This window comes from Ornithorhynchus anatinus, chromosome X1 (assembly GCF_004115215.2).
Source record: "Ornithorhynchus anatinus isolate Pmale09 chromosome X1, mOrnAna1.pri.v4, whole genome shotgun sequence".
Classification (NCBI taxonomy): Eukaryota; Metazoa; Chordata; class Mammalia; order Monotremata; family Ornithorhynchidae; genus Ornithorhynchus; species Ornithorhynchus anatinus.
Genome location: NC_041749.1, coordinates 38,779,997 through 38,804,314, shown reverse-complemented (window position 1 = coordinate 38,804,314; position 24,318 = coordinate 38,779,997). Strand labels below are relative to the sequence as shown.

Genomic DNA, 24,318 nt, shown 5'->3' with positions numbered 1-24,318 from the left:
CACACAACGAAATCTTTCCCATCAGGCAAGTGGGTGGGCAGAACCCTGGGTCCAGGAGAGAAAGGGGCCCAGAAATGTGGTATTGTCAGAAAACACTACTCTGTGAAAGTGGGAAACCAATCGTCAGGTGGTTTTGGAAACTTGACTCGGAATTTTCAGCTGGAAGGGATAATCAGGAGGCATTTGACCGCCTTGCTGGCCCCAGAGAGAATTTCCCTTAAATCCTCCATGGCATTTGGGGGCCCAGGACATTCTGAAAAAGTCTCTGGATGGGAGGAAACTCAAAACCATGAGAACAGAATCCGAGTGGACAGGTCCAATCTTGCATCTACTATCTTGTATCTACTGCATTGTTTTGCATGGTGCAAAGGAAGTGCTTAATAAATGCCACTGTTATCATTACAGTCCAGTCAACAAGAAAATAAATCAATAGGTGGTATTTATTGAGTGCTGTGTGCAGAGCATTGTACTAAGCACTTGGGAGAGTGCAATATAACAGAATTGGTACATTTTCCCTGTCCGCACCAGTTGAAGTTGAAAATTTCTAAATTTTCAACAGCTAAAGATGTGACAGTTAAACAAGGGGCAGTCTGCAGACTCCTCACCACTTCCGCCACCACTGCCCTCATGGAAAAACTCTTACACTGCCACATAGTGGCTTCTGCTCACCCTTCCCTCTGTTAGAGTGGGGGTCCCCCCAATTAATGGCTGATGAAAGGGTGGGGTGAGGGGAGCCCAACCCTCAGGCTGCCTCCCTTCTCTTCTTCTGACCCCACGTGGCCCCCAGAGCTCAATGCTAGGTTAGCTTCTCGCTCCTGCCAAGGCAGCACATGGCCCAGTGGAAAGGAAAGAGCTAGAAAATGGAATCCAGGGCATCACTCTTTTGGGATAATTACGGGCACCCGCCTTGGAAGGCTAGAAAGCTGTATTAATGTCTTCTTTGATGATTTTGAGCCCTGAATTAGCTCGGAAAGCACATCCGGTTTCTCAAGCGTGGCATCGAGGTCCCCTTCGGCCCTGCTCAACACCGCAGGATCCCCAGCGGTGACGTCCCGGAAGGCAGTCGATGTACTGGTGTTGAAGCACAACACATCACAACAAGGGCATGTGAAGACCAAGGACCACGGTGGGGGTCTTGGGAGGCTGACTTGTGTTCACCATATACCTGGAAGTCAGCCAGAAACCTCAGCATGGCCTAGTGGGTAGAGCACAGGCCTGGGAGTCAGAAGGCCATGGGTTCTAATCCTTGCTCCACCACTTGTTTTTTGTGTGGCCTTGGGCAAGCACTTCACTTCTCTGTGCCTCAGTTACCTCATCTGTTAAATGGGGATTGAGACTGTGGGACAGGGACTGTGTCCCACCCGATTTGCTTATACCCACCCCAGTGTTTAGTACAGTGCCTGGCAGATACTAAGCACTTAACAAATACCACAGTTATTATCTGTGTTCTACCTTCTCTCCCTACAGAGATCCTTCCTATATTCCCACAACTGCCTGCTTTGGAGGGTATCCAAGGGCTTCCACCCTAACCCAGTGGGCCTGGCGGGTACAGACCCTCCTCTGACTCCCTGGCATGCCCGGGTCAGCAGGGGTCTGGAGGCTTTCCAAAGCAACGCTTGGGCCCTGCATTTTCCGAGGAGGAGGGGACATTTTCCGGCAGGAGTCTGGGTCTTCAGTGGCCTGTCTTGAGGAGAGCAGAACAAGCCCGGTTTTCATTTTCCTCTGCCTCTCAGGCCGTCTGGGGCCAGGCCTGTATCGTTTGGGGATGGTCTTTGGACAGGATTTTCTTTGTGGGAAAGATCCATTTTCAACCTACGAGAAGCAGGCAGCGTGGCCTAGTGGATAGAAAATGAGACTGAGAGTCACAAGGAGCTAGGTTCTGATCCCAGCTCCACCGCCTGTCTGCTGTGTGACCTTGGGCAAGTCACTACACTTCTCTGGGCCTCTTATCTGTAAAATAAGGATTTATTCTGAGAGTCCCAGGCAGGACATGGATAGTGTTCAACATGATTAGCTTGTATTGATTCCAGCACTTAATACAGTGCCTGGCACATAATAAGTACTTAACAAATACCATTACCAAAAAACAATTGCCCCAGGGTAAGAATAACCCTCCGCACTAACTCCAACTTTCTGAGGACTGATCTATGCAGCTAAGGATAAGGGGCTTGGAGTTTCACAGCCCTAGTCATTGTCCACCCAGGAACTGTCCACCTAATTGGTCAACAGGGTGTATCTTCAGCTTTTCCATCCATCCCTATCCCTGTCCTCCTCTTACATCACCATTGCCCAACCCAAGCTTTGCCTCCTCTCTCCTTTGCCCACCCGCAACCCCATGTTGACTCTGCCAGCTCAAATTACAAATCCTCAGGAGATGAGGATACAGAAGACCCATTTGCCCATTTTTCGGTTTTAGAGGTACAGCTTGTCTAAGAAGCTTCACACCTCAGCCTGGCACCCTTCAGCTTGTCGTCACCTCAAACGGGCTGTTAATCACACGGAAGCCTAGGTCTTTCTGGAGCCCAAGAGAAGAGACTTCTGGATGGATTCCTTGTCCGGGGTGAACAAAGCTACAGTTTGTGAACTTTTCTTTCACCAAATTGAGCACGTGGTGGAAAATATCCGTGCCTTTGAGAATCTTTCTGAGCAAATGTTCGTTTTGCCCCTCTTATATCTATCTGATCCCTCTTGCCATTGTTCTTCTCCTTAGACTCCTGAGTTGCAGTAGGGAGGAGAGAGCTTCTGGAAATGGGCTGATTCAGCTGGCTAAACTAGGCTTCCTTGAACCTTTTAGTTCAATTAATCAATCAACATGTGCCAAACTCTAGGGAGAGTACAGTAAGGCAGAGTTGGTAGACATGTTACCTTCCCACAGGGAGCCTGTATTCACTGTGGGTTTTCCCGTGGTGACCCAGCAGTGTTTGCTCAAGAACTGCTTTTGATAAGGAAGTCTAGCTTCAAATCATCCACACTCTCACTCTCCTGACCCCAGTGGCCTCAAGAGATGGCCACCAAAGGTTGTCTGTCAGCTGTTCCTGGCAGATTTGGCTCTATGGACCTTTGGTCCCAATGCCAGGGCCCTGCCCAATCTCACCCCCGACCACAACAACCCCCAGCCTGAAATTTCAACCCCCTACTTCCCCCAGGGGATTATTGTGCAAGGGGCTGCAGCCTGGCAATGCCACTAGGGAAGGGGAAGAACCTAAGAAATGAGCAGCCTAGGTGGAAGGAATCACTCAGAGAAGGGTTTTCCTCTGAAGTTCTCAAACCCTTGCTTCAGTTCTCCACTAGCTTTGGCTGTGGACCCAAAAGTCCGGTTTCTGGAGCCACCAGGGCTCTCTAATTGCAGTTCTGCCACTTGTTTGTTGTGTGTGTCCTTGGGCAGGTCACTTCTCTGTGCCTCGGTTACCTCATCTGTAAAATGGGAATTAAGATCGAGAGCCCCTCGTGGGACGGAAATTGTCTCCAACCTGAAGACGGCATAAGTACCACAGCACTTAGTACAGTGCCTGGCACACAGTAAGGACTTGACAAATACCATAAAAAAAATCCCAGGCTGAAGTAGATAGTCCTGTGTCAGCAGGGGAGTGGGAAGGCAGAGTGGATGAACAGGATCCTCAGATGGGTCTTACTGGGGCTGCAGGAATAGCTACTACATTCATTAAGAGCTTAACTTGCATGCCAAGCACTGTGCTAAGCGTTTGGATAGATATCAAGATAGATATCACGCTGCTTGAGAAGCAGCGTGGCTCAGCGGAAAGAGCACGGGCTTGGGAGTCAGAGGTCATGGGTTTGAATTCCGGCTCTGCCACTTGTCAGCTGGGTGACTGCGGGCAAGTCACTTAACTTCTCTGTGCCTCAGTTCCCTCATCTGTAAAATGGGGATTAAGACTGTGAGCCCCACGTGGGACAACCTGATTCCCCTGTGTCTACCCCAGTGCTTAGAACAGTGCTCTGCACATAGTAAGCGCTTAACAAATACCAACATTATTACTTGACTTCTCTGTGCCTCAGTTCCCTCATCTGTAAAATGGGGATTAAGACTGTGAGCTTCATGTGGGACAACCTGATTACCCTGTATCTACCCCAGTGCTTAGAACAGTGCTCTGCACATAGTAAGCGCTTAACAAATACCAACAAATACCAACATTAATATCACTCTCCTCCCCGAGACCAAGGGGCTCCTGGTGGGAGGGCGGGCTGGATGGGGAGGGCTGAGCCAACAAGGTGCCTTTTGGGTCATTTCCTTCATTAGGGATGGTGCCTTTTCTTTCTGGCTTTCCACAGCTTCCGGAGCACGTGGGTGTGAGGAGGGCTTCGAGTGGGAGGCTTGGCTCTCTGGGAACTAAAGGGCTCATCTACCACTTGGATGGTCCAACTCAAGTCTTCAACTGTCACCCAGCAATGCCCACTCCGAATAATAATATTAATGCTCATGCTGGATAGATACCCAATGATAAGATCAGGCACAGGCTCTGCCCCATACGAGGCTGGGAGAGCAAGTACCTTAACCTATTTTACAATTGAAGAAACCGAGGCTCACTAAGTTCACCTAATAGGTCTGTGGTGTTGCTGGGTTGGGCAACGGGATCTAAAGTAACCTTGCCTCTTTTCTGAATTGAAATGTTGGATTTCTGTGTTGCAGGAGCTTACAGTGGGCCTGGGAGAGATAGAATGTGAAATCACAGCCTTCTGGGACACCTGCTCTGCTTTGCCATTCCTTTTTGGAGAAAGGGGTCTCTTGGGCAAGGAATCCTCCTCCCTCCTCATTCCATGCCCCTTCTCTCTTAGCAGCAGCCCCCCGTCAAAAGGTCATGAGAAGCAGTCAGAAGGACCTGTATTCTCATTTTAGCCCAGCCACTTGTCTGCTGTATGACTTTGGGCAAACCACTTAATAATAATTAATAATTATGGACTTTATTAAGAGTTTACTATATGCCAAACATTGTTTTATGAGCTGGGGTAGTTACAAGTTTATCAGATTGGACAGTTCCTGTCCCACATGAGGCTCACACTCTTAATCCCCATTTTAGAGATGCAGTTACTGAGGCCCAGAGATGTTAACTTCTCTTAATGTCTCTGGGCCTCAGTTGCCTCATCTGTAAAATGGGGATTAAGACTGTGAATCCCCAGGTGAGAGAGGGACTGTGTCCAACCTGATTATCTTGTATCTATCTTAGTGCTTAGTACTGTGCCTGGCACATAGTAATCACTCAGCAGATACCATTTAAAAAATAAAAAAGGCTGGGCAAAGCGACAGGCAGCATCAATCCCCCAGCCAAAGAGCTTGGGGACCATACAGCCATTCATTGCGAGGCTGGGCTGGGACCACTGCAGCTTCTGGTTAGCAATAATAATAATAATTATGGCATTTGTAAGCGCTTACTACGTGTCAGGCACTATACAAAGGGCTGGGGTGAGGATACAAACAAATCGGGTTAGACAGTACCTGTCCCACATGGAGCTCACAGTCTCAATCCCCATTTTATGGATGAGGGAACTGAGGCCCAGAGAAGTGAAGTGATTTGCCAAGGTCACACAGCAGACAAGTGGCGGAGCAGGTATTAGAACCATGACCTTCTGACTTGTAGGCCCGTGCTCTACCCACCATGCCAGGCTGCTTCGTTGAAACTTTCCCGCGATTGTTCTGACCGTGGAGCAGCCCGTCATATTCTTGGATGACCCTGTTGATGACTAGGTCCTGTCCACGCCAGCCAGTGTGCCCAAACAGACCCATGTGGCACCAACACATGCCTTCCTATGTGGACTCCAGGTAAGCAGAGGTCGTTGAGCTCTTTGTGTACAGGAGTGTGTCTGTTTGTTCTCCCAAGTGCTTAGTACAGTGCTTTGCACACAGTAAGTGCTCAATAAATACGGTTGAATGAACCGTATGAGTGGGTTTGTCCCACCTCAGGACTGCCATATTATGTCCCGGTCTTCACAAAGTCTGCACTCTAGGAGAGCAGTCTCTGTCCTGGGTTCTGCCCTCCAGGCTGGTCTATCTGTCTGCAGGGTTCTCCAGACGGGGCACTGCTGGACCCTGAGCTTAAAGTAGTTATTATATGCACAACTCTGCACTAAGCTTCTAGAAACTTAAGGAATTAGCCCAAGGGGCTCATAGTTTAAGGGAGGAAGGACACAGAGCAAAAGAACAGTATGTAAGAAGCCAAATGCAAAGCAGGTTACAGTTCACTGATAAAAATGTCAAGCTCAAAGAACCTATCAGATAGCTGTAGGGTCACTGTCCTGAGACACAAGCTGCCACAGCCTTCCCAGATTCTTGGGGTCAGAGATGCAGATTTGTGTACAGTCGCCGCTCCAGCTGGTGTGGGGGGGTGCCAGGGAGGAGTGAGAAGGAGGCAGGGGAAGGTTGGCTCGGGAGCAGAGGTTGGTGGCATAGGGCGTTTTCTCTGCATAGTTCCAGGCTTCAAAATAATCTCTTACTTGAATTTCACAAGTTTCTTTGGTCAGTGAGTGGGACCTTGGGGACTTTGTCCTTACCTACCTGGGAGTGCAGGCCTGACAGCTCTTCATCTCCACACACCAGCTGCTGCTCCTGCTCCTCCCCACCTCCTCCCCTTCCTCCTGTTTCTCCTCCTCTTCCTCTTGCTCTTCCTCTGTCCCCCCCAGGGAGAGGTCACGAGCTCACAGACATTTATGAGGAAGCTCTCTGGATGGGTGACAGGGGGACCAAGCACTTACTGTGTGTACTAAGCACTGTACTAAGCGCTTGGGAGAGTACAACACAACAAAAAATGGACAGATTCCCTGCCCACTATAAGCTTACAGTCTAGAGGGGGAGATGGACATTAATATAAATAAATGACAGATACATACATAAGTGCTATTGGACTGGGGGTTGGGGGATGAATAAAGGGATCAAGTCAGGGTGATGTAGAAGGCAGTAGGAGAACAGGAAAGGGGGACTTAGGGCAGGCCTCTTGGAGGAGTTGTGCCTTCAGTGCACCTTTGAAGGGCGAGAGAGCATTTATCTGTAGGATATGAGGAGGGATGGCGTTCCAGGTCAGATATAGGAAGTAGTATCTGTGAGTTCCAGCTATTCCCCAGCTTTTTTTAACAGAGCCACACTGGACAGCTGGGATTCAGGGGCTGAGGGGAGACCCCCAGAGTTTAGGGCTTCCACTGGAGTTCAAGTAGAGCAGGTAAGGATAATCCCAAGGAAACAGGCCCCCAGTCATGGTGGCAAGCACAGGAATTTGGTGGATGGAATTACCCACAGCTTCCAAAGATTTGGGATGAATCCACGGGCGAGTGGTCATTTCTGGGCCATGGACGCAAAGTTAGGGATTTAAAGTGTTAAATGATCTGCCCCTGATCTTGCAAATGGATGCTCAGAAAGACAACCACCAAGCAACCTGGGCCACTCGGTGTCAGAATCCCGGACCGGGCAGTCTGGGTTTTGACTCAGGAGTTGCTACTTGTCAGACTTTTCTCCGTGAGCTGCCACTCTGGATGTTCAGGTCTGTGGGTCTCTGTCCATCCCCACTTGGATTTATGGTGTTTATAATTATGATAATTGTGGTATTTAAGTACTCACTGGGTGGCAAGTACTGAGCTAAGTGCTGGGTTAGATACAATCAGATCAGAAAAGGTCCCTGCCCCCTAGGGGACTCATAGCCTAAGGGGGAGGGAGAAAAGGTAATGAATCTCCATTTTACTGTGTCACAGAGAAGGCAAGTGACTTGCCCAAGGTCACCCAGCAGGCAGGTGGCAGAGATGGGATAAGAATTTAAGTTTCCTGACTCCCAGACCTGGGCTCTTTACAGTAGGCTAAAGTGCTGCTTCTAGGCACCACCTCCAACCTATCCGAAAATTTTCCTGGGTGGACCAGCTTGCAGCGTGTGCATTTCCATTTGAGTGACATCTCAAACAACCCTCAGATTTCGTTTCTATAGGAACCAAATAAAGGTGGTGGCATCATGAACCCTTGAGGTGCTGGATGGGAAATCAGCCTGATTTCATGTAGCTGATGACAGGTGAGGACCAGGGTGGACAGGCCCAGGAAATAAATAATGATAATAATGATGGTATTTTTTAAGCGCTTACTATGTGCTCGGCACTGCTCTAAACTGCTGGGGTATACAGGGTAATCAGATTGTCCCACATGAGGCTCACCGTCTTAATCCCCATTTTACAGATGAGGTAACTGAGGCACAGAGAAGTGACTTGCCCACAGTCACACAGCAGACAATTGATGGAGGCAGGATTAGAACCCACATCCTTTGACTCCCAAACTCGTGCTCTTTCCACTGAGTCATGCTGCTTGATTAGCCAAGTGAATAGTGCATGAATGGGAGTCAGAAGGACTCTACAGCTCCACCAGTTGTCTGCTTTGAGACCTTGGGCAAATCACTTCACTTCTCTGTGTTTCAGTTACCTCATCTGTAAAATGGGTATTAAGACGGGCAAGCCCCACGGGCAACAGACTCTCGTGACCCGGGGGATTACTGCAAAGGGAATATCAATTTATCAGTGGCATTTATTGAGCATTTACTGGGTGCAGAGCACTGCGGTAAATACTTATTTTGAATAAAAAATCCGAATGCCAAGCACCATATGTGGGGCACCAAGCAGCTCTCCTGCCTGAAAGGATCTCAAACCTGCGACTTCAGCAGGCTGCACTTTGCAGCGTAACTTGGGACCAGCAACTCACTTTCTCCAACTGTAGACTGTAAGCTCATTGTTGGCAGGACTGCGCCTGTTCATTGTTATAGTGTACTCTCCTAAACACTTAGTACAGTGCTGTACACACAGTAAGCGTTCAATAGATGCGACTGACTGACTCCAACTGTGTTTATTCCACCAACTCTATTGTGATGATCTTTCCCAAGTCCTTAGTACAGGGCTGCGCAAACACTATCCGCTCAGGAAATACAAGGGATGAACTGACTGATCATTCCGTGGAGCCAGAGAGCCAAGATGGATGTACAGTGGGTTCATGTTGGAGTGCGCTTAGTACAGTGCTCTGCACACAGTAAGTGCTCAATAAATACGTTTGAAGGAATGAAATGCCCGGGTTCGGCTGAGAGATTTTTCCCCCTGCCCAAGCTCTCCAAGCCAAGCTTTTGGGGAAACAGAAGGTGTGACTTGTATTGGCACTCCGACAGTGACTAGCAGTTACACCACCAGCTGAGATCCCCGCTGGGCCGCAGGCTCCTTGACGGCAGGAATGATGCCTACTAACTCCATTGTATTGTACTCTTCCTAACAGTGCAGGGTGCAGCACACAGTAAGTGCTCAATGAATGCCGGTGATGGATTCACATGTCAAACCCTGAATGTGCTGGGGGCTTTAAAACCCATGACTTTGTTTCTTCTTTCAGATCACTCCAGTTGTAACCAACTTCAGTCCGCCTACCACATCCTGGGTTGCACATCCTCCTGGGCCAGCGTAGGCAGGAAAAGACGCCGGGGCCCTCCTCCCTTGCCTCCCTTTGAAAGGAAAAGCCTGAGCCCTTTCCCAGCAGAAATCGCTTGTTCCTCCTTCGCATCGGGTGATGTGGGGATGTCCGAGAGACTTTCCTCAGGCTGCCAGAGGTAAGTGCGGGCCCGGGGACATATCGCCAAGATTGACGGCGTGACATCCCCTCACCACCGACCCACTTTGTGGAGGCGGCACAGCGAGGCAGAATCTGAAACTAAACAAGGTGTGAAGCCTTCTACCTTCCAATCACCCCTCAAACCCCCGGTTAGCCCCGGGATGGGGTGCGGACAGACATCAAGCCTTTAGTCCAGCCAAAGGCACCAAGCAGAACTGTCCTTTCTGAAATGGCAGTGGCGGCCTCTGCCCCATGGCCGTGCTGAACCTCTGGAGGCTGGAAGGTGTAGCCGCTCAATCGTATTTCCTGAGCGCTTACTGGGTGCAGAGCACTGTACTAAGAGCATGGCAGAGTACAATACAACAATAAACACATTCTGTGCCCACAAGAACTTACAGTCTAGACGGGGGAGACAGACATTAATTGGCTCTGCCACTTGACAGCTGTGTGACTGTGGGCAAGTCACTTAACTTCTCTGTGCCTCAGTTACCTCATCTGTAAAATGGGGGTTAACTGTGAGCCTCACGTGGGACAACCTGATTACCCTGTATCTACCCCAGCGCTTAGAACAGTGCTCGGCACATAGTAAGCGCTTAACAAATACCAACATTATTATTATTATAAATAAATTACAGATATGGGTATAAGTGCTGTGGGGCTGGGAGGGAGATGAATAAAGGGAGAAAAGTCAGGGAGACGCATAAGGGAATGGGAAGAGGAAAGGAGGGCATAGGGAAGGCCTCTTGGAGGAGAGGCTGGGAGGTGGGCATAGAGGCATTCGGGTTGTCACTGACCTGTCAAGACCCAAGCTCGATTTCTAATTGCCCCGTCTCTATCAAGGGAGGGAGAGTCTGTGAGTAGGCAAAGGTCCGGTACTATGGTTGCCCCAGGGTTTGGGACATTTGCGTTCATTGACAGGCAGAATTAGATTGGGAGAAATGTCAAGTGTTTGCAATTGGTCGATTTGACTTTTAGACCTTGGATGTGAGGCATTTTGTTGCTCATCTCTTTTTCTTAAGGTCTCCTGGATGGGAGTTGGCATTTCTGCTTGGACTTTCACCCCCAGAAAAGGAGAAAATTCCCCTCAAACAGTCCCTTGGAGGGCTCTAATTTCACTGGGAAACCTCAGGAAAAAACCAATCAGTCCACAATTTCCTGCTGTCCCTTTCCACAGGCCACACAGACCGTATGGAAGGTGACCAAGTAAGTTTCAACAGTCATTCTGGTCTTGCTTATTCATTTTGTCCGCAATATCATTCTGGAGTTTTTCTGGAGCGTTTGGAAGTGCTTTGTGCACCTTCTGTGAGTTGCTTAGCCAGCCAAATGTGCAGGCATTTTGTATAAACCAAAGGCACAGCTGCAAGGTGGATAACATAATAATAATAATGTTGGTATTTGTTAAGCGCTTACTATGTGCCGAGCACTGTTCTAAGCGCTGGGGTAGACATAGAGGAATCAGGTTGTCCCACGTGGGGCTCACAGTCTTAATCCCCATTTTACAGATGAGGGAACTGAGGCACAGAGAAGTTAAGTGACGCCCACAGTCACACAGCCGACAAGTGGCAGAGCTGGGATTCGAACTCATGAGCCCTGACTCCAAAGCCCGTGCTCTTTCATAGTGGCTTGGCTATGCCCAGAGGTGGCTCTTGGCTCCTCAGGACCAGGATGGGCTAGAGCTGACTGGAGAAATCGTATCATCACCTGGGGCAGGCTTAGCAGTTACTAAAGGTCAGCAGCACCAGGAGTAGAGCAAATTTCCAGACTTCTCGGGATGGAAAGCTATGACTGGGCCCAGAGGCAGTCAATTGTATTTACTGAACACTTATTATTTGCAGGACACTGTACTAAGCACATTTGAGATATTATATAACCATTTAATAATAATTTTTATGGTATTTGTTAAGTGCTTACTAAGTGCCAAGCACCGTTCTAAGCACCAGGGAAGATACAGGGTAATCAGGTTGGACACAGTCCCTGTCCCACATGGGGCTTACGTGCTTAATCCCCATTTTACAGATGAGGTAACTGAGGCACAAAGAAGTCAAGTGACTTTTCCAAGGTCACACAACAGACAAGTGGCCGAACTGGGATTAGAACCCATGACCTCTGACTCCCAAGTCCATGCTCTTGCCACTAGGCCTTGCTGCTTCCCTTATAACAGGCACATGTCTGCCCACAACGAGCTTGAAATCTATACCAAAGACCATCCTTGCTTACAGACCGGGGGGCATAAGTCAAATGTGGCAAGCAATGACTGAGTTTTGGTTGGTGCAGGCGCTAGTGGCCAGGAATCCCTCGCTGACCCATCCTGGCTGGAATTTTGGTTCGAGAGAGGCACAGGCCAGGAACTGGGACAGGGAATCAAGGCCCGTCAAGGGGGTAGGGAGGGCTCTCTGGTGTGGCCCAGTGATGCTGATAAGGCGATTTAGATGGATCGCCTTGTAGCAGGGAGGGCATAGCTTAAAGGTTAAACTCTATTTAAACAGAGAACTTTCTAGCTGGTGGGACCGGGTAGCCGGGACCAAGATCACCTCTGAAGTTGCTCTGGGAAGTTATCCGAGAAAAGAGGCCAAAGCCCTGGCTCGCTGTAGACTCAGTGAAAAGAGCATTGCTCTGGGCATCCGGTTATCATGGGTTCTAGTCCCAAATCTTCCCGCTGCATCAATGGGAGAAGTTTTCTGACGAAAGAACCTCCCTCTCGGTATAATCAATTCCTTCACACAGGTTCTCAGTGTGTGACGTTTCAAGACCGAACCTCAGGAGACTCCCTCACCTTTGGACTGTAGATGAATGGGCACATCTGGAGGATTTTCTGCCTGTGGATCTTTGTCCCTGCTGGAAAATGTGAGTTTTTAATAGAATAATGAATGTTTTTTGGCCAGATTTGAAGTGGATAAGAAGCATTTTTATTTAGTGTCTTGTTTATCTAAGATCATTCTTACTGACCTGCAGCATCATAGGCTCCTTTGGGAGCTTTGGTTTTAAAGTTAAGATTAGGATCTAAGTAGCATTAGTTTGGTAGCTCCTAGTAAAGATTTATATTCTACTTCATGACAGTGACTGGTGGTTTCTGGAATTCAGTAATTTAAAAGTGGGTTTGATATGGGAACTGCTGCCAGACCGACCGTGCATAGGGAAGGAGCATGGGGGAAACAGTGGAGCCCTGGGGAAGTAAGAGTTAATGAAAAGCAAAAAGTCTGTTTTGCCCTCTTTGCTTTTAGTGTTTCATCTCTCTGGCTGCCTCCTCCAAGAGAAATGTTTCCACTAGCAAAGCAGACATTTACTCTTCTCAGATTAAATGTCTTCTCCCCTGCACCTGGCCAGGGAAAGAGCCCTATCCCAAAAAGAAAGGCATAAATGGGGTAAGGCCTCCAGTGTGCCTGGTAAATTCTGTTTGAAAGGCAGAGTGATGGGACTTGAATTATGGATTTTTTTTTCCCCTATGGGAATCCCCTGGGGGGGGGGGGGGTCCCATACTGAAGACTTGCCCCTACACTCCTTCTCCACTAAAACACCACTGACCCTGGAAAGTCATTTTTAGATCTGAGGTGGACGCACCCGTTTCAGCTTCGGGATGGGAGCATTGCAAAGCATTATGACTCGCTTAAATAAAAAAGCAGGTTTTTATTATATGATTTCTGTCCAATAATTCGGCATTGCTGTAAATGACTAACATTTACTGCATATTCTGTACAAATGTGTGGTTTGGTATTACCAGAACAACAAATTTAAATGAAAAATAAAAGTTAAACAGTTCCACACAAGATTTTACAGTCCAACATTTCACTGAGTAGGTGAAAAGACATTTTTACTACAGAGTTATTATTCGGCATGAATAAAAAACTACAACTTTTCTTTTTTAAACAGGAGTCACTGGTTTTAATTTTTTACACGGTTTTAAAATTACTGTGATAAAAAATAATGAAAAAGCTTTTTAATAATGCCATACACAGTATAATATAGATTTGTCCCCATTATATAGCTTTTGTTTAATATACAAAATAGAATATTGACACACTGGAATCTATACGTACTTAGCAGGTTATGCCAGGGGTGTGGGGGGAGGGGTAATTTCAGACACACACAGCCTTGAATTAGGAAACAAAAGCCTTATTCCAAGCACTCGTCAAGAGGCTCTTTTCCTTTCCGGAAAACTTGGTTCTCATTATCATCACAACAGTGTTTGCCAACCTGGGGCCAGACCCTGGGTGAAGTGATGGCATTTGGAACCATTTAGCTACCGTGCGATCCACTTTGAAAAACTGTTTCAAAAGGACTCAGACTCCCTGCCTCGTTCCCTGTTCTGAAGCCTCTTCCCCCTTGCCCAGCCTTGGAATCAGGCCTGGCTAGACATGCCAACCCCACCACTCCCGACCCTGCGGGCAGAGCCCTTCCGGGCGACTAAGCGCGATGGGAACCTACTTTGGGTTTCCGCGCATTTTTTTACTCCTGACCTGTGATGGATCGGTTCAGCGTGTGAACGATCCCACGTCTGGAGGAGAGGGGGCAAACGATTGGAGTTGGAGACCCGGGGCGGCCTGGGGCTGATTCCGTTACTGGAAAGAGCCATTGATCTTGGCACAATGTGGCAAATGCGTGAGGGGCCACGATAGATTCACATTCCCACGCTTCCCTGGCTTGGCCTAAAGAAAGGGGAAGAAAGGAGGGCAGGTTCCCAGGTGCCGATCAGATTGCTTTCACACTGGGGACGCTCTCCCTTGGCTCCACGGGAAGGGACGGCAGGGAGAGTTGTCCGATTTCCCAAATTTCTGACCTTCGAGACTCGGAGTCAGTTAGCCCTCGCCTTTGGGTCAGCTTCCTAGCCTCCGGCCCACCTTAAGCACCGTCCGGTGCTCTAAGCGGTTTCGTGCAGCTCATTTCCCATGTTCGGCATGTGTTACACCTCCCCTACTGGCTTGCCCCTCCCACGTAAGGCCTTGGTGGTGGTGGGGGTGGGTGGTCTAAATCTCCCAGCTTTATCTGGGAGTATTTCTTTACCTCGAGGGCTACCTCCCCCTAATCCAAAAGGGGACGGGGGCTAAATGACTGGGTTGGCAAAAACGAATCTCCCAGAGGTGGGGGCGAAGGTTGGCCTCAAATATCTACATTCTTGCGCAGTCCCTCACTGTGAGCCATGAGCATCTGCAAAGAGCAACCAACCTCATACTTTCTACCCCGGCCATGACTGCAACAGGGCCTCACCGTAGCAAACGGCCTCAAGGGACGTGTGGATTTTGAGACAGGTCTGTGGGCTTGCCGTAGGCTTAGATGGACTCTTAGATGGACCCTGACTCTGCTCCCATCTTACCGACCAATGCCTGAAAGGTTTGGCAAGCTGAGATTGCTGGGATGAAAAGAAGTGACACATCCCATTTCCAATTGTGTAACATTACCTAAAAGAGAAATAATTTACATTTCTAGAGCCTCTTGGGAGAAACGGAGTCCCTTCAGCCTTTGAACAGTACCTCCTACTCAAGCCTGGAACAATCATCTCCCCTTCAGGTGAGTTACCAGCAGCTACTTAAAAAATACTCTGACACCCATCTTAGGCACTCTGCAGTGAATTTAACCTTCAGAGATCATTCAAAATGCGAACAGAATGATTACTTTTTTTTTTTATTAAACATGATCGTTTCTCCAAACTCCTGAAGATAACGTTTTATGAGAATAGCATTCAAATAGATTCCAAGTTAACACAGCCTCCACGCCCCTTTTCTTGGAAATGAGCTCTCTGCGGTATGCCAGAAAGGAATTAGTGTATTGTGACGACCTATGGGGGAAAAAAAAAAAGGATGTGCCATATTTACATATTGCTGGTACCTGTATGCTTTATTTATTGCCAAACTTCTCAAGCTGTTTGTTTTTGCTCTGCTGTATGTTGAGAGGGACTCCAGGGTCCGGACGGTGCCCGCAACCTTGTGCTGGGCTCTCCGCTCTCCAGGTAGGGGCTCGGATGCAGACCCTCCCACTGCTCTGAGGAGGGGGGACCAAAACCCTGCAACCGCAGCCAGGCCCAGCCTATCTCGCCACCCCTTTTTTCACACTCTCTCCAGAATGGTCACTTTGTTTCCAAGATCAACGCTCACACAAACCAAAAAATCTTAGCCTCTCGCTGTCCTTCCACATTTCTTTGACCCCCTACAAAAAATATATAACATGTGTCATGATAAAACAATCTCATCTAAAAATCATTCTTATTATACACTATACAAGCTATTTTACAATCATTGTAATAAATTGCATTTAAAGCTGCAGTAGCCCTTCCCTTTTCTTCCTAGATTAGTGAATATACCAATATGATATATATCTGAAACTAGAACTAAATATAAAAATATATTAGAAGTTTCATATTTTAATATTATTTAGATGATTTGTTTTTCAGTTTCTATTACACAGATAATTTGGCCACTGAGTAGAAATCAAATTTAGAGTGGCTTTAGTAAATATGTACGTTTTGACTTGACAGAAAGGTCGTAAGGTGCACACAGAAAGGGCTACTACAGCTTCTAAATTGTTTAAAATAGAATTATCAACGGTGACAAGGAGAAATTCACAAGACTTATGGTAATTATATGGCACACTTAGAGTAATCGATGAGAAGATGGAGCCTCACAAAGACAAGAAGTCAGACACAATTCCAAACCACAAACTCAGTAGCTGAACTTCCCTGGACTCCAGGAAAGATGAACTGATCAGTGACAGATGGGAATGTGAAAATGGGCGCCTAACCACGGGTACACCTTTCCAGCCGGTGACCTGGAGGACGGAGCCGGGACCTGCTTTATCGCTTGGGCCAACCGCGGGGGAGGGAGGATTAGCGAGAGGAAACGGCCTTTAGAGTCACACCCACAAGTGCCAGGGGCGAGCGGGACCTTTCCAACTGGATCTCTGCCTGGGAGCCTTTAAGGATGGAATAAGACTGAAGTTCTCTGCTTGGAAGCATAACTCCGTTGAAGTCATGCTGGACGTTCTCAACCGGAACGCTCTTCCTAGTCACCCGGCTCAAGGCTGGCCTTGGTACAGCTGGGGCTTTAAGTGCTTGCTCGTCCTTTGAAGAGATTCACCACCAACAAGTCTACTTACGGAGCGCCTGCCCGGGGCTTGGCCACGGCTCTGGGCTCCAGCAGCCAGGTGGGATAGTTCCATTGCACAGACCTGTATATTCAGTGTGTTGATGCCGATATATACAAAATGGGACTTTTCGGTCGAGTTAATAGGCAGAGACTGGCAAAGTCTCCCGACAGGTTAGATGGCTGTGGTTTTGCCTGCCGGCCCAAAGCCATCACGGTAGAAGCACCGACCCATTTTCACACACGGGATACGTCGAGATTCATGTTTAGAGTTCCTTCCGGAAAGCTGGGAGCTAGCTGCCCACCTTGAAAATAAACAGCTGTACAACAGGCAACTTGAATACAAAAAATGATGTAAGAAAAAAAAATGACCAAGCCAGTTCACGGTATAGAAAGGTAAAAGAAATTGCTAAAACCAGACAGTAATAGCTATAAAAGGCACAACTTCCCTTTTCTGATATAGACTTGTAAACTTTTTTTTTCTTTTTCAGATTACATGCATAAATCAAAATGCTATCTCAACTATACAGGAGAAGGAAAAAAAAAACCACGACCAAAAAAAAAAAAATTTTTCTAGAAAATGTTCTCCAGCCGCCCGTGACGCCATCGAGCAGAGGGTTCCACACTCAGAGCCTGGAGCTGGGGTTCCGTGGGCAGGCCTGGGGGCCAGGCCAATTCCCAGGACTTTCCTCCCCTCCCGCCTCCTCCCCACTCCCTGCCAATCACTGAGAAGTGACTAATCGACGGCTGTTAGAGCCCGAATCTTGGCCCTCTATAAACCACGTGTAGTGCATAATTACAAAAGAAACACCGTTGCGAGGACAGAAATGAGCGAATCCGTTTGTACAATAAAAGCTATAAATTCAACTTTCTTTAAGGCAACCTTTTCATATTAAGGCGGTCACTTCTGATGAAATAAGAGTTTTTTTATGTTTCCGTTAGAATATTTTGGTATCTGATTGCTGATGATTTCGGCTAACATCTCCGGGAATTCAATACTCATGGATTTATCCAAAAAACTTTGGAAGCAATAGCTTAGGAGATTTTCAACTACCTGCAAAGAGAGGTAAACAGAATGGTTAATCTTAACACTGCTTGTCCAAGAGACCAATCGTGATGTGTTTTATCCTACCCTAAAAAATTAGCACCTCACAACCTCTCCTGGCTGGTGGCAGAGGCCCCACTAACCAAGGAAAGCTCCTAGACAGAATCTCTCAATGCTTAAATGAAGCGGCATTTCCACTTGTTTGGAGAGGTAGACTTGGAGAAGGCCTGCGAGTCAGAGGGTCCTGGGTTCTAATCCCAGCTCCACCGCTTGTCTGTTGGGTGACTTTGGGTAAGTCACTTAACTCCTCCGGGCCTCAGTTACCTCATCTATAGAATGGGGATAGAAACTTTGAGCCCCATGCATGGGTAATGGTCTGTGTCCATGTAATTAGCCCGTATCTACTTCAGCGCTTCCCCCCTCAGGGTCAAACCTGGAGAATTTCCAGTCTCTACCAGTCTCGACTGCAGGAGGAAGAGTCATGCAGAGATATACCCATCCCACTTCTAGCTCGGGCAGTGGCTAGCGAGTGGAAGGCAATCTGCTACAAGTCAAAACTCCCCTGTGCTGGGCAGTAGCTGCACGGGAGAGAGTCGAGGGCGGAGACTCAAGTTGACTGCGCTGAAGGAGGCAATAGTAAACCACTTCTGTATTCTGACCAAGAAAAGTCTACGGATCCACTACCAGACCGACTGCAGATGGAGGCGGGGCATTCAGGGAGAGATGTGTCCATGGCATCTCTATGGGTCAGCGACGATTCGACAGAATAAGACCTCAGGGCTTAGTACGGTGCCTGGTACACAGTAAGTACTTAACGAATACCATTCCAAAAAATAAAATAATAATATTGAAATAAAAACGAGGGACCATTCAACATCCACAAGGAATGGTAGTAGGAAGAATGTACTAATGTGACAGGTCTACTTGGAAAATTAACAAAAGGAAGGAAAGAGCTCACAACCCTGCACTGTTCTTAGAGTTTGTAGTCAAATATCCTGCCTCTAATCTTCCCTGTTAGACCGCTGACTCTCTGCAGGCAGAGATTGCGCTTCCTCCAAGGCTTAGTATAGTATAAGTATATATTTAGTATATAGTAAGCACAGTATAGTATCAAGGGCTTAGTATAGTGTTTTACAAATAGTAAGCGCTCAATAAATACCTTGACACTGATACATGTCCTCAGTTTAGTTTATAACACAATTTGTTTTGCACTTTTTGAGGGTTTTGGGTCAATGCCTCATGGCCTAGTGGAAAGAGCATGGGCCTGGGAGTCAGAGGAGGGATTCTAATCCCAGCCCCACCACATGTCTGCTGGGTGACCTGGGGAAGTCAGTTTTCTCGACCTCAGTTACCTCATCTGTAAAATGGGGATTAAGACTGTGAGCTCCAGTGCTTAGTACAGTGCCAGGCACATAGTAAGCACTTCGGAAATACAATAATAATAGTTATTATTATTATGTGGGACAGGGACTGTGTCCGACCTGATAACCTTGTATGTACCCCAGTGCTTAGAACAGTGCATGGCACATAGTAAGTGCTTAACAAATACCACTATGATTATCATTAATACTGCTTGATTGTACGAGAGTAATATGTTAAATGAAAGGCCATTCTATCCGTTACGAATTGCACTTTGATGATTCCTAACGTAATCATATCCTACCACACATACTGAAAACACATATGCACAAATACATACCCATCAAAATAAATGTGGAAATATGGCAAAATAGAGCAGAAACCCCAGTTCCCAAGATACAATGTAATCAGGGCTAAACTGTGAATGCCCTTGGAGAAGGAAGAGGTTCTCCCCATCTCTCTGTCTACATTAGCTGGCGTTACAGGTGGCCTGTTCTCCAGTCCCCCAGCCACTTCCACGGGCTTAGAATTGACTCCAACTTACATCGTGCATGGAGTCCAAAAGTTTTGTCAGGTGATAGAATCGCTGCCAGTTCTGACTGGAGTTCCCTTCTCTCTTGACTATGGCCTTTCCCAGCTCTTTGATGTAAGTCATGCGGATTTCGTCAAATAGGGCCTGGCTCTTCAAGCCTTCCTTGGGAACTGAAAGAATGAATGGAATTTAAGTTAATTTTGCACGCTGAAATCAGACGCACAGGCACGCTCTACCTGATGGAAACAATCGACTGCGAGACTTTGGTTTACTCGTGCGGGTGGGTGTTGGGCTCGCTAGCTGCTCTGGGAAACTGGGGCTCCTCAGCTCCCGGGGTGGCTTCTATTGCTGCTGGAGAATGACCTCAGTGGGGGAGTACCGGGTTTCATGGAATGCCCCCTGCTGTCCCCCTTCTCCCTCCTCCCCACCACCTGCCAAGAGCAGAGGTGGGGAGAAGCCTGCCTCGCCAACTGTCAGAACTGTGGGCTGGATGTGCCGACGGGCCTCGGAACGTCTTTTCTGCAGTGGTGGACCTGAACGTTTATGTCAGTTGCTGGTGTTCTTTATTCACAGAGCCTGCTGCTGCTATTTCTTGCCCATGCCTTTCTTCAGTGCTTAGTACAGTAAACCAAGTGCCTAAAGTAATAGAGGGACATTTATGGAAATACAATTCCAACAACGCTACTGTGTGAAATCAAAGGCACTGCTAATGCCACAATCAATATGCCCCGCAAAAGAGCACAAGTCACACCGGTCCAGACCAAACGGTCCATCCGGTTCAGCATTGCGTCTCTGATGGTGGTCACAATCAGAGGCCCAGGGCCTGCAAAGGGGAATGGGGAGAAGACTTGAGAGATGAAACAATCTGATTCAATTTCTCTCAAGAGAGATGTTTCTGCAGGTCGAGCTCACTGCCACTGTGATAGGCTGGCCCCGAAACTCTAAAATCACCAGCCAAGTGACCACAGTCAACAAGGGAACAGAGGTCTTTATAAGCAGAAGACTGGCCTGCCTCCCTGGCTGCCGCCACCTCCTCTATCGGTAGCTCAAATGCCTGACTTGGAGGCCTTGGGGGTAGGGCGGTGCATGTATATCCGGGAAAGGATTTGAGCCGTAGATTCGGGGGCGCCTACAGGAGTTGGGGCGCAAACCCCATCCAGTCCTGGCTCTTCCGCCCTTTCCACAGTGGCTGCCACTCATAGAAAATGCCAAGATTTGAAGCGGCTAAGTTAGAGACCCTATGTTTTCTGATCAAAAGACTGTTTGTCCTAATTTCAGCGCTGGGAAGAGAAAGGCCATATTGGGACCTCTGCCAGGACACTGAGGTGAACAACTCATAGCAGAGTTATGTAAGTCAGAATACTGTTGGGCAACTAGAGTTGGACCATGCTTCTACTGTATTTAGTGCTTCAGCTAAGTAAATAGATGAGCTCACTAGGATAGTCAACAGTTTCTAGACTGTCTCGTTTTAAAAGTCCATGACCATTAGCCTTCTATTTACTGACATAATGGAAGGGACATATTTTTGCTAAATTTCTACCAGTACCGCTGCCCACAGATGCAACAGGGTACAATACACTCACACCCATAGCATATATATATATATATATATATATATACACACACACACACACACACACACACACAGGTATTTACAGATATATCTGTATATATCTGTAATTTATCTGTTTATTTATATTAATGTCTGTTAGCCCCTCTAGACTATGATCTCGCTGTGGGCAGGGAATGTGTCTGTTATATTGTATTCTCCCAAGCGCTGAGAACAGTGCTTTGCATAAAGTAAGTGCTCAATAAGTACAATTAAATGAATGAATACATGGATACGAATTAGAGCCCGAAGATGCAAACTACTTGAGAGCCCCACAGCATCATAATCCATGGTATTGACTGACACACATAAGCTACTTATTAATCAAGGAGTGTTCAGTGTTAGGGGGAAATGAGAAGGCGGGCATATACATTTGAAAAGAAAACAACATCATCAGGAATATGATAAACATGTACATTTTCACTTAAGGGTACAAGAGGTAAGAGAGCAGAGGTGAATGTTGTGATTCTGTGGGAGAGAAGGTTCTTGAAGGAGGGGTGTGGTTGGGGAAGCAGAGTGGGGAGGACAGGAAGGGGTGATCACTTAACCAGTGGTTTGGCTTTGGGGAGTTGAAGGGAGGGTTTACTGCAGTAGTAGGGTGTTATGGGTTTGTGTGGTCAAATATCACAAAAAAATAACTGGTAGGACATGGAAGCAGAGAAGATATGGGGAAGAGCACCCGAGAGAGCAGGAGTAAATGGGAGATGAAGGTCAAAAATGGCACCAACGTTGTAAAGCATGGGGAAGGTCAGAGAGGATAGCAGTAACTGTCACCCATGATGGGAAAATTGGAAAAGAGAGGGGGCCCCAGGCAGAAAATTGGTGGTGACCTGGGGTAAGAGATTGAATCTTGAGAGGAGATTGAAACTTGAGAGGTCTGGGTATGAGATGGAGTTCTGAAGATGCGATGGATGGATCTGATTTAACCAAGAAACATATTCTGAAACCGCACCACACCAACAGGATTAGCATGCTATGTTGTGAGGAGGTTCAAAAGTAGAACTGCCAGCTCTCAGAAGAACCTGGGCTCTCATTTTACAGATGACCCCATTGTGTGTGGGCTGGAGATAGAAGACAGATATTCCTAACCAACAAATGGTAAATGGGATTTGATGCTTATGACCGGTCCTCCATTCAGTCACATTTACTGAGCACTTACCGTGTGCAAAGCACTGTACTAAGCACCTGGGAGAGTATAATATATTAAACAGACACAATCCCTACCAACAAAGAGCTCTAGATAAACTCATTGTGGGCAGGGAATGTGATACTATCAACTCTGTTATATTGTACTCTCCCAAGCACTTAGTACAATGCTCTGCACATAATAAGCCCTCAAAAAATACAATTGATTATGTCTCATTCTTCCCTTTTTCTCTTCCTCAGGGCTCTCCCGGTAAAGCTCCCTTGGAAATTCTACCATCTGTGCTGACTGAGCAGACTCTTGCTGAAAAAATGTGCTTGAAGATTTTTCTTGGCATCCCTCCACCTCCAAATTAAACTCCTATCAACATTTCCCCAATCTTTGAATGGGTCATTGGTACTCAGAGTTGGCTGGGGTATAGCACTTGACAAGTCGGAGATACCTTCTCTGGAAAAAAGGCAGTCTTCACATCGGGTGGGATGTGAAGGGCCACCTTTCGTAACGGCCCAATATCTCAGACACATTCCACTTTGTAACTAGAAAAAAAAGCTTTACCCAGAATTCATTTACAACTATAAAAATGGATGGTAAAAGGGTACTTCTATTAACTGTGGATATTATTATTAGGGCAATTTATCTAAATTATCATTTTTTTCTCTTACCATTACTACAGAGTGAAACAGATGTACTATTTTTTTTACACTCTAGAATTTTTCAGGAGATTTCAGGAGCTAACTGATGCTTAGCTTTAGAAATGCATTTCCTTCAGCTAAACAATTAAAATGTTGCCTACCTGTAGAGAGAAGCAGCAAGGTTTTCATGCAGAGATACTCTTCGTATGAAACCTGGAGCCGTTGCAGTTCATTGGACACCAGAAGCATGTGCCTACATTGGTCATACATGCAGGGTAAGTTCATTCTCTGCCTGTGAAATGCAGACAATGACACTCTGGGTCACAGGGAATGGAACAAGGACAAATCCAACCAAAATGGTCTTACTCAAGAAATCCAGGAGGAAGAACCAAGAAACATATCATCAACAATCTACTTGATTTTGGAAATGGAAGTTAAAATTCTCTGAAGAATGTGAGTCCCACGTTAAAATTTTAAAAACAAAAATCAAGTTGAAAGCAGACCTGTACAGAAATCCCAGAAATCCGAGAAGAAAGCTTAACCCAACTAATATGTAAGCGAACAGGTCCTGGAGAGACAAAATTTAATCATTTTAAAAATTATTCTGGAACTTCCTGTTGAAATAGTTCTTGTAATAAGGCAGTTTCAGGCCACATGAACATACTTTTGTCCCAACTCTAAACTTGATGGACTTGCTTCATTATGTGTTCCTTGCATGAAAAGGTACTAGGTTGATGTCAGGTCCCACCTTCTCTGATGCCCTCCATTCGGCCTCATCATTTATATTTCATTGGTAACTGACTGGTGGACCATGGCAACAAGATTCACCCTCATATGGAGTCTCTTACTCTGGGTGTACAGTGATGACAGAAGTGACCACCCCTGCCCTTTCTCCCACATTAAAGAAATTCAATTCTGCCCAAACGGGAGCTCAGCTTGCAAAGATCATTAATAAAATGGTTCTGATTTGAAGGAGATGAGTGCATTTTGCTTCATTAAAGATATTATTTTGTACTTCCTAAATAACCACCTCCTGCCTGAGGAAAGGGCAGTAAATTCTCAATGGTATTTCTTGAGACCATCAAAACATATTAGGGTTTTAAAAATCTCTTAATTTAAAACACTATCCATTTCTTTCCATTGTAGCTTTTTCTCAGCCATTTAAATTCCTCCAAACCCTAAAGGACACAGGAATAAAACCTGAATATGCATTTCATCACACTCCAAAAGTCATCCCATTTCTCTGTTTCACACAATCCCAAAATGCCCATTTAAGAGAAACACGAGAACTCAAAAAAACTCCCAATAAACAAAAATCTCATATTTCTCTTTCAGGAAGATGACAAACAATTCAGGAAGAGCGAGAAT

General features: G+C 46.7%; 1 protein-coding gene and 1 long non-coding RNA gene across 4 annotated transcripts in view; one reads left to right on the top strand and one right to left on the bottom strand.

Moving 5' to 3' along the window:
• Positions 1–5,626: 5,626 nt before the first annotated feature.
• Positions 5,627–16,987, top strand: LOC107547811. Its single transcript, XR_003754391.2, has 5 exons — positions 5,627–5,773; positions 9,344–9,557; positions 10,579–10,762; positions 12,284–12,403; positions 14,981–16,987. It is a non-coding gene; the product is annotated as an uncharacterized LOC107547811 (long non-coding RNA).
• The window catches only part of NR3C1 (nuclear receptor subfamily 3 group C member 1), a 131,132-nt gene continuing 119,977 nt past the window's right edge, over positions 13,164–24,318 (bottom strand). For all 3 annotated transcript variants that reach the window (XM_029050019.2, XM_029050021.2, XM_029050020.2), the window contains exons 7-9: positions 23,112–23,242; positions 19,578–19,735; positions 13,164–17,683 (exon numbers count right to left, since the gene is read on the bottom strand). In XM_029050019.2, coding sequence (XP_028905852.1) covers positions 17,531–17,683; positions 19,578–19,735; positions 23,112–23,242 — 442 coding nt within the window. In that variant the 3' untranslated portion in view covers positions 13,164–17,530. The remainder of the gene's footprint in view (positions 17,684–19,577; positions 19,736–23,111; positions 23,243–24,318) is intronic.